This window comes from Haematobia irritans, chromosome 4, assembly GCF_050003625.1.
Source record: "Haematobia irritans isolate KBUSLIRL chromosome 4, ASM5000362v1, whole genome shotgun sequence".
Classification (NCBI taxonomy): domain Eukaryota; kingdom Metazoa; phylum Arthropoda; class Insecta; order Diptera; family Muscidae; genus Haematobia; species Haematobia irritans.
Genome location: NC_134400.1, coordinates 149,687,552 through 149,702,066, shown reverse-complemented (window position 1 = coordinate 149,702,066; position 14,515 = coordinate 149,687,552). Strand labels below are relative to the sequence as shown.

Sequence of the window (14,515 nt, the reverse complement as noted above, 5' to 3'; positions counted from 1 at the left end):
AAATAAACATATAATTATTACAACTATTTTTGTTTGTTGGTATTCGAATAAATATTTAATAGAAATAATTAATATTTATGGAATAGATTGTTTTTAAATTTAATTACGATTTTAATTGAAAATATTTTACTTGAAAAATTTTTATGTGTACAAAAAAAACTCTTCACTAACGGCATAATAATTATATTACATTTTTCGAATATTTTAAAAAACTGTTAACACTGTCGAAATTAAGATAATTATCGTAATCTATCCATATATACCTATTTTTGTTAGCAAATTAGTTTTTTTTTTCCACAAAATTTCACCAGAATATCCCAAATACAAAAAAATCAGTTAATATATTTTTGTTGAATTTTTATTTAGCAATCATTAGTAGCAAGGGTGATTATTAAAAATAGATAATAAAGTCTAAGACTTATGTACACTGTTAGAAAAAATATGTAACAGATTGAACTGTTAGAAATTAATAGGATCGAAGGGGAAACTTCATGTCAGCAACTAAACTATTTCAATAAATTAATTCCATCTCATCATCACCTAATGGTATTTCAGATATTAGATTGGGTTATTAGTTCCAAATAAAAAAAGGAAAACAAGAGTGCTAGACTTGCAACTCACCCAGTGCTGCGGCACGTAAACGTGTGGTTTTCGTTGTACGCACTAACTGCACTGACATTGGACTATAATTGAGCGTGGCCGTAGAGGAGTCGGACGATGGACGTATTGTATTGTTGGAACGGGCAAAACAGCAACCCTGTATGGGGCTATGTTTTCCTGGTGAACAGTTCTGTTGCTGATGCGGATGTGGCGATTCGGGCCACGATTGAAATTTTGCTTCATATGGATAAAGTGATAGGGGTGGTGTTGCATGTGATAACATGATAGTGTGGGTGCAAGCATTAGTATTAGTTGGCGGTGCTTTACCAGCTGGTGGTATTAGGAGCGGTGATAGAGGGCATTTCCGATTTTTGGGTAATACACAATTCTCTGATTGCTTACGTTGCTTAAGCACTGACGAAGTCGTGGGCGTGGCATAGTTACAACCCACATTCGGAGTATTATTGAAGCATGAGACAAATGTTGGTGCTTGATGCTTTTTACTGGGTGATAGTGATGGACCCGTGTATTTACAAGCAAGCTGGTTTTCACAATGATGATTCTGATGTTGATGGTCATCCATAGCATTATCGAATTGTGTATTTTCAGTACTAGCAAGGTTCACTGAATTAAGATCAGTTGTTAGAGAGGACCGGGAAGCTAAAGAAATTCATCGTTGAATTAATTATAATTTATAAATTATTATTTGTTTTGTTTTTCTTTTCTTCTTTCATAACTATACAATAAAGGTAGATCAATTATTTTGAGGATATTTGCATAAATTGCAGCAATGACAAAATGCTTTGTATTGTAAATGTTGATCAACTATTAAGTAAAAAATCAACAAGAATATAAAATTACCTCGAAATAAAATAAATAACAAAAATAATATTTAGAAATTGTAGTTAGAAGTTCGAATAGCATTTAAGATCAAGCCTTTATTTCTAAAATGTATTGTATATAAAATTATGTATTCATTGCATTGACAAAAAACGAACACCTTACTCTATATGAATAAACATTTTTTTTTAATTTTATTTTACATAGTTGGAAAAGATATTGTAAAAATAACAAAATTATCATAATAGATTTTAACAATCAAAACTAGCCGTCTTGTTTCTTGGATATTGATGTCTGATGAATGAAATATGGTTCAGAAATAGAATGACTAGAGTTAATCACAGAAATTATAGTATCAATTACTAACGACAACTAAGAAAATTTAACTGGAGTAATTAAACAGTAAGTGATGCAATTATATTTTAGCAAATGTATAGAAAATGTTGTCAAAAATTTATTTCTATCGGATATTTTGTCAAAATTTTATTTCTATGGAATATTTTGTCAAAAATTTATTTCTATATTTTGTTAAAATTTTATTTCCATAGAAATTTTGTCAATTTTTTTTTCTATAGAAAATTTAGTTAAAATTTTATTTCTATAGAAAATTTTGTTAAAATTTTATTTCCACAGAAAATTTTGTCAAAATTTTATTTCTTTAGAAAATTTTGTTAAAATTTTATTTCTACAAAAGTTTTCTCACAATTTTATTTCTATGGAAAATTTTCTCAAAATTTTATTTTTATGGAAAATTTTTTCAAAATATTATTTTTATGGAAAATTTTCTCAAGATTTTATTTATATGGAAAATTTTGCCAAAAATTTTATTTTTGTAGAAAATTTTGTTAAAATTTTATTTCTATAGAAAAATTTGTTAAAATTTTATTTCCATAAAAAAATTTGTTAAAATTTTATTTCTATAGACAATTTAGTCAAAATTTTATTTCTATAGAAAATTTAGTAAAAATTGTATTTCTATAGAAAATTTTGTCAAAATTTTATTTCTATAGAAAATTTTGTGAAAATGTTATTTCTATAGAAAATTTTGTCAAAATTTTATTTCTATAGAAAATTTTGTTAAAATTTTATTTCTATAGAAAATTTTGTCAAATTTTTATTTCTATAAAAGTTTTCTAACAATTTTATTTCTATAGAAAATTTTGTCAAAATTTTATTTCTATAGAAAATTTTGTTAAAATTTTATTTCTATAGAAAATTTTGTCAAATTTTTATTTCTATAAAAGTTTTCTAACAATTTTATTTCTATGGAAAATTTTCTCAAAATTTTATTTTTATAGAAAATTTTGTTAAAATTTTATTTCCATAGAAAATTTTGCTAAATTTTATTTCTATAGAACATTTTGTCAAAATTTTATTTCTGTAGAAAATTTTTTCCACATTTTATTTCTATAGAACAGTAATTAAACAGTAAGTGATACAATTATATTTTAGCAAATGTATAGAAAATGTTGTCAAAAATTTATTTCTATCGGATATTTCTATAAAAGTTTTCTAACAATTTTATTTCTATGGAAAATTTTCTCAAAATTTTATTTTTATAGAAAATTTTGTTAAAATTTTATTTCCATAGAAAATTTTGCTAAATTTTATTTCTATAGAACATTTTGTCAAAATTTTATTTCTGTAGAAAATTTTGTCCACATTTTATTTCTATAGAACATTTTGTCAAAATTTTATTTCTATAGAAAATTTTGTCCACATTTTATTTCTATAGAAAACTTTGTTAAAATTTTATTTCTATAGAAAATTTTGTCAAATTTTTATTTCTATAGAAAAATTTGTCCAAATTTTATTGCTACAAAAATTTTTTTTAAATTTTATTTCCATAGAAAAATTTGTCAAAATTTTATTCCTATAGAAAATGTTGTCAAAATTTTATTTCTATATAAAATTTTGTCAAAATCATTGTTGTTGTTTTTGATTTCAGCTTAAAACCATGCATTAACTAAACTACAAGTGTAGCTTAACCAACAAAGGAAAAGAATGTTTGTCAAATTTATTTGGGCAAAGCCCTATAGACTGCAAGATGGTTGGATGGACGCACGTTTCGGAATTTTGTCCACATTTTATTTCTATAGAACATTTTGTCAAAATTTTATTTCTATAGAAAATTTTGTCCACATTTTATTTCTATAGAAAAATTTGTTAAAATTTCATTTCTATAGAAAATTTTGTCAAATTTTTATTTCATTGTTGTGTTTAATGAACTGCCTGAATTCATTCTGATTATTGGTTGATAGTTTTGCTGCAAGTAGAGGATGCTGATGAGGAATGTGGTAATTCCGAAACGTGCGTCCATCCAACCATCTTGCAGTCTATAGGGCTTTGCCCAAATAAATTTGACAAACGTTCTTTTCCTCTGTTGGTTAAGCTACACTAGTAGTTTAGTCAATGCATGGTTTTAAGCTGAAATCAAAAACGACAAAAATTTTATTTCTATAGAAAAATTTGTTAAAATTTTATTTCTATAGAAAATTTTTTTAAAGTTTTATTTCTATAGACAATTTAGTCAAAATTTTATTTCTATAGAAAATTTTATTTCTATAGAAAATATTGTCAAAAATTTTATTTCTATAGAAAATTTTGTCAAAATTGTATTACTATAGAAAATTTTGTCAAAATTTTATTTCTATCGAAAATTTTGTCAAAATTTTATTCCCATAGAAAATTTTGTCAAAATTTTATGTCTATAGAAATTTTTGTCAAAATTTTATTTCTAAAGAAAATTTTGTCAAAATTTTATTTCTATAGAAAATTTTGTCAAAATTTTATTTCTATAGAAAATTTTAGTTCTATAGAAAATTTTGTTAAAATTTTATTTCTTTAGAAAATTTTGTCAAATTTTTATTTCTATAAAAGTTTTCTCACAATTTTATTTCTATGGAAAATTTTCTCAAAATTTTATTTTTATAGAAAATTTTGTTAAAATTTTATTTCTATAGAAAATTTCCTCAAAATTTTATTTCTATAGAAAATTTTGTCAAAATTTTATTTCTATAGAAAATTTTGTCAAAATTTTATTTCTATAGAAAAATTTGTTAAAATTTAATTCTATACAAAAATTTGTTAAAATTTTATTTCTATAGAAAAATTTGTTAAAATTTTATTTCCATAGAAAATTTTGTCAAAATTTTATTTCTATAGAAAAATTTGTTAAAATTTTATTTCTATAGAAAAATTTGTTAAAATTTTATTTCTGCAGACAAATTTGTTAAAATTTTATTTCCATAGAAAATTTTTTCATAATTTTATTTCCATAGAAAATTTTGTCAAAATTTTATTTCTATAGAAAATTTTGTTAAAATTTTATTTCTATAGAAAATTTTGTCAAAATTTTATTTCTATAGAAAATTTTATCAAAATTTTATTTCTAAAGAAAAATTTGTTAAAATTTTATTTCTGCAGAAAAATTTGTTAAAATTTTATTTCTATAGAAAATTTTGTCATTTCTAAGAAAATTTTGTCAAAATTTTTTTTTCCATAGAAAATTTTGTTAAAATTTTATTTCTATAGAAAATTTTGTCAAGATTTTATTTCTATAGAAAATTTTGTTAAAATTTTATTTCTATAGAAAATTTAATCAACATTTTTTTTCATGTTTAGCTTGGTTAGTTGACCTTTGGAATTTTCCAATTTTGGGATTATTTGTTTGGCTTGAGGTCATGGACTAATGAAAAATGCTGGTGTTAATGTTTTTCATTACTTTTTATTGAAATATTGCTGTTCTCGGATATTTCGATACACCATCGGTGATCATCTTCAGCGAGATGTTATCTAAAAATTGTAATAATTTAATATTGTAAAGTTATTAAAATTTATAGATAAATATCCGATGGTGTATCGGATATTTCGATACACCATCGGTGATCATCTTCAGCGAGATATTATCTATAAACTGTAATAATTTAATATTGTAAAATAAATAATTAATATTGTAAAATATTTAAATTATTACAATTTATAGATAATATCTCGCTGAAGATGATCACCGATGGTGTATCGAAATATCCGATACACCATCGGATATTTATCTATGGATTATTACAATTTATAGATAATATCTCGCTGAAGATGATCACCGATGGTGTATCGAAATATCCGAGAACAGAAATATTTCAATAAACAGTAAAAGTAACACCAGCATTTTTCATTAGTCCATGACCTCAAGCTTCAAGCCAAACAAATAATCCCAAAATTGTAAAATTTTATTTCCATAGAAAATTTTGTCAAAATTTTATTTCTATAGAAAATATTTTCAAAATTTTATTTCTATAGAAAAGTTTGTTTGAATATTATTTCTATAGAAAATTTACTTAAAGTTTTATTTCTATAGAAAATTTTGTTCAAATTTCTACCATTTTTGGTAGAAATCTACCTATTGTGGCAACCGTGGCTAGAAATCTCAGGCAGAAAAAATTAAAAATGGGAAATAAAAACTTTCACTGGAATAAATCGGTCAGATTTCAGACGAGCTGGTTTAAAAATGATAGCAACCTGAAGTTGGCTGAAATAAACATCAGCCACATTCTATGGCCTACAGAAAACCGAAGGCAGTAATTCTTGATTTCAATTGATGATTATATCCACATTTGTGTGTATTCGTATATAACTCATTTTCTCATATAGATGACGTTGAATCGAAAATTCATAAACGGATTTATGTTCCTTCGCTTTCAGAAATATATAATCTATAATATCTCCCACATTTGTAATACCGAAATAAACGAATCATCGTGCATTTAGACATTTACAAATAAGCAAATTTAGTGTCCTAAATTTAAGGTCAAAGTTTTGTGTTTTTTTGCAGTGATTTAGTAGGTTTAGGTTATTACTTGCCTATGTCCACGAAACCTACTCCCAGTACGTCAAAGTACAAAATAGTGGTTTCCATAATTAACATCTAACTGTTCTAATGATCATTTCCCTTCATTCTTAGCAAAACTAAAAATACACTGCCCTGAATAATCTCAAAATTTGGTTCACCAACTACTGACAAAAATTCTTAAATGCCATTAATGATGTTCTCAAAATAAGTAAGATCTATTAGCCTTTCAAAAGTTAACAATTTGAGGAAAAAGAAATCCCAGCCGTAATTTTGTTTCATTTTTTTGATAAATGAATATTTGGGTTTTTTCTTCATTAAATACCATTGTACAGTTGTTAATGATTTGGCATTCCTTCGTAAAGACATTGAATGTTATCGAAGTGAGTGAGTTTGAAATTTATGAAAACAGAAAAAAAAACAAAATTGAGGAATGACGAAGAGGCCAGAAAACAAAACCAAAGATAATATTGACAAAAGTAATCATCTTTATCATGTATAGTACAAAAATTGTTTGTACACTGAAAAAAAGAGATATACCAGGAAATTTTGAATTACAGATACGGTTCAAATTAGTCACAGCTCGACCAAATATTCGGCTTCGGCATTAAGCCAAAAATCTTCACAACAATAATGGCGATTAACCGAAGTCAAAGCGTTTTCAATTTTGGTCAGTATTTTTTTTTATGTGCTCTTCGAATGTCATATTTAGGGAGCCACCGTGGTGCAATGGTTAGCATGCCCGCCTTGCATACACAAGGTCGTGGGTTCGATTCCTGCTTCGACCAAACACCAAAAAGTTTTTCAGCGGTGGATTATCCCACCTCAGTAATGCTGGTGACATTTCTGAGGGTTTCAAAGCTTCTCTAAGTGGTTTCACTGCAATGTGGAACGCCATTCGGACTCGGCTGTAAAAAGGAGGTCCCTTGTCATTGAGCTTAACATGGAATCGGGCAGCACTCAGTGATAAGGGAGAAGTTCACCAATATGGTATCACAATGGACTGAATAGTCTAAGTGAGCCTGATACATCGGCCTGCCACCTAACCTAACCTAACCTAACCTAACCTAGTGTATACAAAAAATAACTGCCAAAAAAAGAGAATATTCAACCCGATAAAAACTTTTCAATATTTAAACATTCCAATCAAAAACAAGTCAGAAACGTCTAAAGTCGGGCGGGCCCGACTATATTATACCCTGCATTAATTTGGAGATCTACATTTTCGATACCATCTGAAATCCTTTAAATTTGTTGGGTGCTATATACGAGTATATATAAAAGTTTATATTCCCATATACATACATTTAAATCTGAACCGATTTGGACCAACTATTTTAGACTTCTTAGAAAATCTCTAGACTCCAATGTTAGTAAAAAAAATATGAGAAATTAAAATCTAGTCATTTTTATGCAATTTCGCATAAGTATCTTTACGATTTATCGGTCGATAGATATTTGAGGAAAGGAATTTTTATGAATAAATTTTCTTCATTTTTAAAAGGTTTTGTTTTTGCAGTGGTGATTTTACAAATAAAATGTGGAGATTTTGGCCATATTTGCTTTGATTTTGGCCATATTTGCTCAAACTGAAAAATTCCAGTTAATCGGAATGAAATAATAATTGCCGATGGTAATATGTTAGGAGTTTAAATCGGGCGAAAGATATAAATGGGAGCTATATCTAAATCTGAACCTATTTCAACCAAGTTTGGCACATTCTACGACACTCTTAATTGTACGCCTTGTGCTATATTTGAAGCAAATCAGGGTAAAACTCTGGCTTCTGGGGTCAATTAAGTGCATATCGGGCGAAAGATATATATGGGAGCTATACCTAAATTTGAACCGATTTCGTCCAAAATCAATAAAGTTCTATTCCGACTCCAAACACATATTTGTGCTAAATTTGAAGTCGATTGGGCTAAAATTTGTGACCTAGACATTCATCACAAACATGTGTTTACAGATGGATGGACGGACATGGCTCGATCGACTCTGGGGCCGACCTTGAGCATTATTACCATATGTCTTTCTATTTTTTCGTTTCTTTTTGGGTGTAGCAAACATATTCACTAACCAAGACTGACAATTTTGCCGATTTATCGGCATTTTGACGATTTTTGCCTCAAAAAAATAGCAAATGCCAAATTTTCGATTTTTGCCCCAAAACTGACGATATTAGCTCCGTTAAAAAATTTACCAAATTAAGAAGTTGTTGATCAAATATTGTGTGTGGTAGAAATAAAATGTTGTTTTATTCGAAAGAAATATTTAATATTGAATTTATAGAAAATTTTGCCAAAATTTTATTTCTATAGACAATTTTATCAAAATTTTATTTCTATAGTAAATTTTATATCTATAGAAAAATTTTGTCAAATAAAATTTTATTTCTATAGTAAATTCACGCAGAGAAGGAATATGATCACCTCAAACATTTTGATAAAATTGTCTAGAGAAATAAAATTTTGATAAAATTGTCTATAGAAATAAAATTTTGACAAAATTTTCTATTGAAACAAAATTTTGACAAAATTTTTATATTGAAATTAAATTTTGACAAAATTTTCTATAGAAATAAAATTTTGACAAAATTTTCTATAGAAATAAAATTGTGACAAAATTTTCTATGGAAATACAATTTTGACAAAATTTTTTATAGAAATAAAGTTTTTACTCTGATTATTAATTTTGTTCGGCTTGAGGTCATAGAAACAATCGATTATTGATTTGTTTTAATATTTATTTCCAATATTTCGGTTAGTGCCACTAACCATCTTCTGGGATTTTGTATCTACATAAAATACAAAAATTAAATTACTTTTAATGTTCACTAATCACAATATTATTTTATTATTTATTTTTTTGACAAAATTTTCTAGACAAATAAAATGTTGACAAAATTAAGTATAGAAATAAATTTTTTACAAAATTTTGTATAGAAATAAAATTTTGAGAAAATTTTTCTATAGATATAAAATTTTGATAAAATTTTTCTATAGATATACATTTTGATAAACCACCCTGAGAAGGAATATGATCACCTCAAACTTGTTTTAAGAGCAAAATGTTATTTTTGTATGGTGACCATGTAACATGTTTGTCACTAAAATGTTATTTTCTGGTCAAATATAACCTGCTTGCCGAAATCAGATACATGATTTCCGAGAAAATAACATGGTTGCGAAAACCATGTTACATGGTCACCACCCAAAAATAACATTTTGCTCTTAAAACAAGTTTGAGGTGATCATATTCCTTCTCAGGGTGGTTTATGAAAATTTATATCTATAGAAAAATTTTATCAAAATTTTATATCTATAGAAAAATTTTCTCAAAATTTTATTTCTATACAAAATTTTGTAAAAAATTTATTTCTATACTTAATTTTGTCAACATTTTATTTGTCTAGAAAATTTTGTCAAAAAAATAAATAATAAAATAATATTGTGATTAGTGAACATTAAAAGTAATTTAATTTTTGTATTTTATGTAGATACAAAATCCCAGAAGATGGTTAGTGGCACTAACCGAAATATTGGAAATAAATATTAAAACAAATCAATAATCGATTGTTTCTATGACCTCAAGCCGAACAAAATTAATAATCAGAGTAAAAACTTTATTTCTATAAAAAATTTTGTCAAAATTGTATTTCCATAGAAAATTTTGTCACAATTTTATTTCTATAGAAAATTTTGTCAAAATTTTATTTCTATAGAAAATTTTGTCAAAATTTTATTTCTATAGACAATTTTATCAAAATTTTATTTCTCTAGACAATTTTATCAAAATTTTATTTCTATAGTAAATTTTGTCAAAATGTTATTTCAATAGAAAATTTTGTCAAAAATTTATTTCAATAGAAAATTTTGTCAAAATGTTATTTCAATAGAAAATTTTGTCAAAAATTTATTTCAATAGAAAATTTTGTCAAAATTTTATTTCTTTAGAAAACTTTCTCAAAATTCTTGCAAAAATTTATTTCTATAGAAAAATTTTGCAAAATTTATTTCTAAAGTGAACTCTTGCAAAATTTTATTTCTATGAACATTTTTGCAAAATTTTATTTCTATAGAAAATTTTGTCAAAATTTTATTTTTATAGAAAACTTTCACAAAACTTTTTCTATAGAAAATTTTTCACATTTTTATTTCTACTGAACATTCTTGCAAAAAATTATTTCTGTAGAACATTTTTGCCAAATTTTATTTCTATAGTAAATTCGTGCAAAATTGTATTTATAAGATAATTTTTGCAAAATTTCATTTCTATTGAAAATTTTGTTAAGATATTATTTAAAAAAATATACTTATTTATATTATGGAATACTACATTGTACCAACTTTGAATAAGAACGGGTTTTAAATAAGGATATTATGATTCATTTTGGGACAATCGGACGACACATATATATCCACGATTTTGTGCAGGTACCACAGATGACATTATGTCAACTTTGAGTGATATAAAGATCTTACTGAATTGAATTGTATGGCATATCCTTGCATAAAAATGCTTTTTTATATGTTTTTTTTTTTTTTATAAAACTGAATTCATTATGCGTTTGTTGTTCAAATGCATAGTTGTGTACATAAATTTTCTGTTCTTAACATGAAATAAATAATTTTGTAAAAACAAATATATGTAAATAAGCAAATATATGTGATACAGAAATGTTCACTTTACATTGAGATGTACAAACAAGAAACAAACATCAAAGCTAAACAAACATGGGAAATTTCATTACCCAAAAACACTGAAAAAATAGTCGTGAGACCAAATATTTCATGTCCTTAAAATGCGAATTTTGCTTTCTTGTCCAAAAGTCGATACACTTTTTAATGAAGTCGTTTTTTCCTTATGGTTAGGTGATTCGACTTAAAAGTGGGTATATTTACATGAAAGAAAATTTCGTGTCGATTAAGGCCAACGTGCCTTTAATAATTCTGAAAAATTCTTCAAAATTAATGAAATCGTCTATAAATTTATTTATTTTTTTATCTTGACTACAAAGCAAAAAACTCGTTCAAAAAAAACGAGACGCTTTTTAATTCTTTATTTTTAAGACATTTTTTCCTTCGTGAAACATGGCTATCTATTTGCAATCGAGTTTGCATTTGGTAAGTTTTTAATGGACTTTGATAGTACATGCAGACAAAAAAAAACTAAAAATGGGAGTACATTAAATTTTGTACTCCCATTGTTTTTGACTGGAACATCATTTTTGACTATTTTTCTTCTCAGCGTACGATTAAAATGGAAAAGCGGCTAAAGTGGCACTACGAAGACCTATTTCGCACGGTTTAAGCTCCAAGACATTTGAATTTATATATTGAAACATGAAAATTCGGAAATTGGTAATTTTTTCTTTTGAACAAACCAGACAAATGCTGAATTGAAAATTATGTATTTTAAACTGAAAATCGGAACAAGATGAGATGATCGATGTGCTGCTGATGGGTACGTGAAAAAAATTGCGCGCGCGATTTATTTCAAGTACCCATCAGCAGCACATCGATCATCTCATCTCTTTCCAATTTTAATGTTTAGAACAAGATAATAAAACGAAAGTTGCAACAATGTGAGGATGAACTGAACTGAAGAATGTGATGAACTTAAGAAAGGATCCGCGCACGCGATTTGGAGGCAGATGAGATGATCAACGTGCTGCTGATGGGTACTTGAAATAAATCGCGCGCGCGATTTTTTTCAAGTACCCATCAGCAGCACGTCGATCATCTCATCTCTTTCCAATTTTAATGTTTAGAACAAGATAATAAACTGAAAGTTGCTAGTATTTGAGGACGACGAGAATTCGCGCACGCGAATCCTTTGTTAAATTCATCACATTCAGTTTGTCATCAAGTTCTTGCATCTTTCCTTTTATTAACTTGATTTAAAAAATTAACACAGTTATACTGACATGTCGTTTGTAACCTTCGAAGATACATATAGGATAAAATAAAATAAAAGACTGAAAAAGGGACATCAATAAAACAATAGCATCTCCATCATCCATATTATTCATTATTTCAGTTACTGGGGTGGAACACAAAGAGACTGTATGCCAAATCGGCTTCCATAATAGTAGTTTGCTAAAATATCTTTTCCGGCACACTTTCGCAAATTAAGTACTCACTCATATGTTCTGATTTGGTAAATAGTGCTATGAGTTCTCCTTAATTTTCTTATAGACCACGAGATCTGCACTGTCTTTCTAGTTACGGCATTTTGAATTAAATACCGTACGTATTTAGTTAACCAAAATTGGGGATCAAAACTACTTCATTTAGGACAGTTTTTGATTTGTATTCAGACATTATTTTCCCCATAAAATATTGGGCGTTTTGAGCGCCTATTTTTTGGGACATATGACCGCGATGAGGGAGGACATAAAGCCCAAACTAAAATTGGGCGATGTGACCGCCCCCATTGGAGGACATAACGCCCAAAAATCATTTTGGGCGAAATGTCCGTTGAGGGATATGTCCGGTCGCCTATATACATATGTCGAATATTGGCAGAAAATTTTATTTCTACAGAAAATTTTGTAAAAATTTTAATTCTATAAAAAATTTTACAAATTGTATTTCTATATATTTTTTTCAAAATTTTGTTGTATTGATAATTTTTTTAAAATTTATTTCTATAGAAAATTTTGTCAAAATTTTATTTCTAAAAAAAAATTATTTCTGTAGAAAATTTTGTGAAAATTTTATTTCTATTGATTTTTTGGTCAAAATTTTATTTCTGTAGAAAATTTTGTCAAAATTTTATTTCTATTGATTTTTTGGTCAAAATTTTATTTCTGTAGAAAATTTTGTCAAAATTTTATTTCTATAACAAATTTTCGCAACATTTTATTTCTTACTGATGCCCACTGATACTCACTGCTAAGTCGAAAACTTGTAAAAATGACTCGAATTTTTCTACACCTCTAATACATATCTATCGACTGTTGAATCATAAATGAGTTCTTGCGAAATTGCCTACAAAACTATAAATATTTCAAATATTTATACCCTGCGCCGCACTATAGAAAACTTTGTCAAAATTTTATTTCTATAGAAAATGTTGTCAAAATTTTATTTCTATAGAAAATTTTGTCAAAATTTTATTTCTATAGAAAATTTTGTCAAAATTTTATTTCTATAGAAAATTTTGTCAAAATTTTATTTCTATAGAAAATTTTGTCAAAATTTTATTTCTATAGAAAATTTTCTCAAAATTTTATTTCTATAGAAAACTTTGCCAAAATTTTATTTCTATAGAACATTTTGTCAAAATTTTATTTCTATAGAAAATTTTGTCAAAATTTTATTTCTATAGAAAATTTTCTCAAAATTTTATTTCTATAGAAAATTATCTCAAAATGTCAAAATTTTATTTCTAAAAAAAATTTTCTCAAAATTTTATTTAAAAAAAAAAAAATTCTCAAAATTTTATTTCTATAAAAAATTTTCTCAAAATTTTATTTCTATTGATATTGTGGTCAACATTTTATTTCTGTAGAAAATTTTGTCAAAATTTTATTTCTATAACAAATTTTCGCAAAATTTTATTTCTTACTGATGCCCACTGATACTCACTGCTAAGTCGAAAATTTCTAAAAATGACTCAAATTTTTCTACACCTCTAATACATATCTATCGACTGTTGAATCATAAATGAGTTCTTGCGAAATTGCCTACAAAACTATAAATATTTCAAATATTTATACCCTGCGCCGCACTATAGAAAATTTTGTCAAAATTTTATTTTTATAGAAAATTTTATCAAAATTTTATTTCTATAGAAAACTTTGCCAAAATTTTATTTCTATAGAACATTTTGTCAAAATTTTATTTCTATAGAAAATTTTCTCAAAATTTTATTTCTATAGAAAATTTTCTCAAAATTTTATTTCTATAGAAAATTTTCTCAAAAATGTCAAAATTTTATTTCTAAAAAAAATTTTCTCAAAATTTGTTTTGTTATTGTTGGGTTTGTTCTTTAAGCATTGTTGTTGTTTTTTATTTCAGCTTAAAACCATACATTGACTAAACTACAAGAGTAGCTTAACCAACAGAGGAAAAGAATGTTTGTCAAATTTATTTGGGCAAAGCCCTATAGACTGCAAGATGGTTGGATGGACGCACGTTTCGGAATTACCACATTCCTCATCAGCATCCTCTACTTGCAGCAAAAATTTTATTTCTATAAAAAATTTTCTCAAAATTTTATTTC

The 14,515-nt window shown here is 26.0% G+C and overlaps 1 protein-coding gene across 17 annotated transcripts in view; it reads right to left on the bottom strand.

Moving 5' to 3' along the window:
* Nucleotides 1-14,515, bottom strand: part of Svil (Supervillin) — a 1,072,938-nt gene that overhangs the window by 431,559 nt on the left and 626,864 nt on the right. For 15 of the 17 annotated variants that reach the window (XM_075304572.1, XM_075304568.1, XM_075304567.1 and 12 more), the window contains one exon: nt 622-1,260. The exons of the other annotated variants lie outside the window; for them this stretch is intronic. In XM_075304572.1, the coding sequence (XP_075160687.1) occupies nt 622-1,260 (639 nt within the window). The remainder of the gene's footprint in view (nt 1-621; nt 1,261-14,515) is intronic. 17 annotated transcript variants of the gene reach the window in all.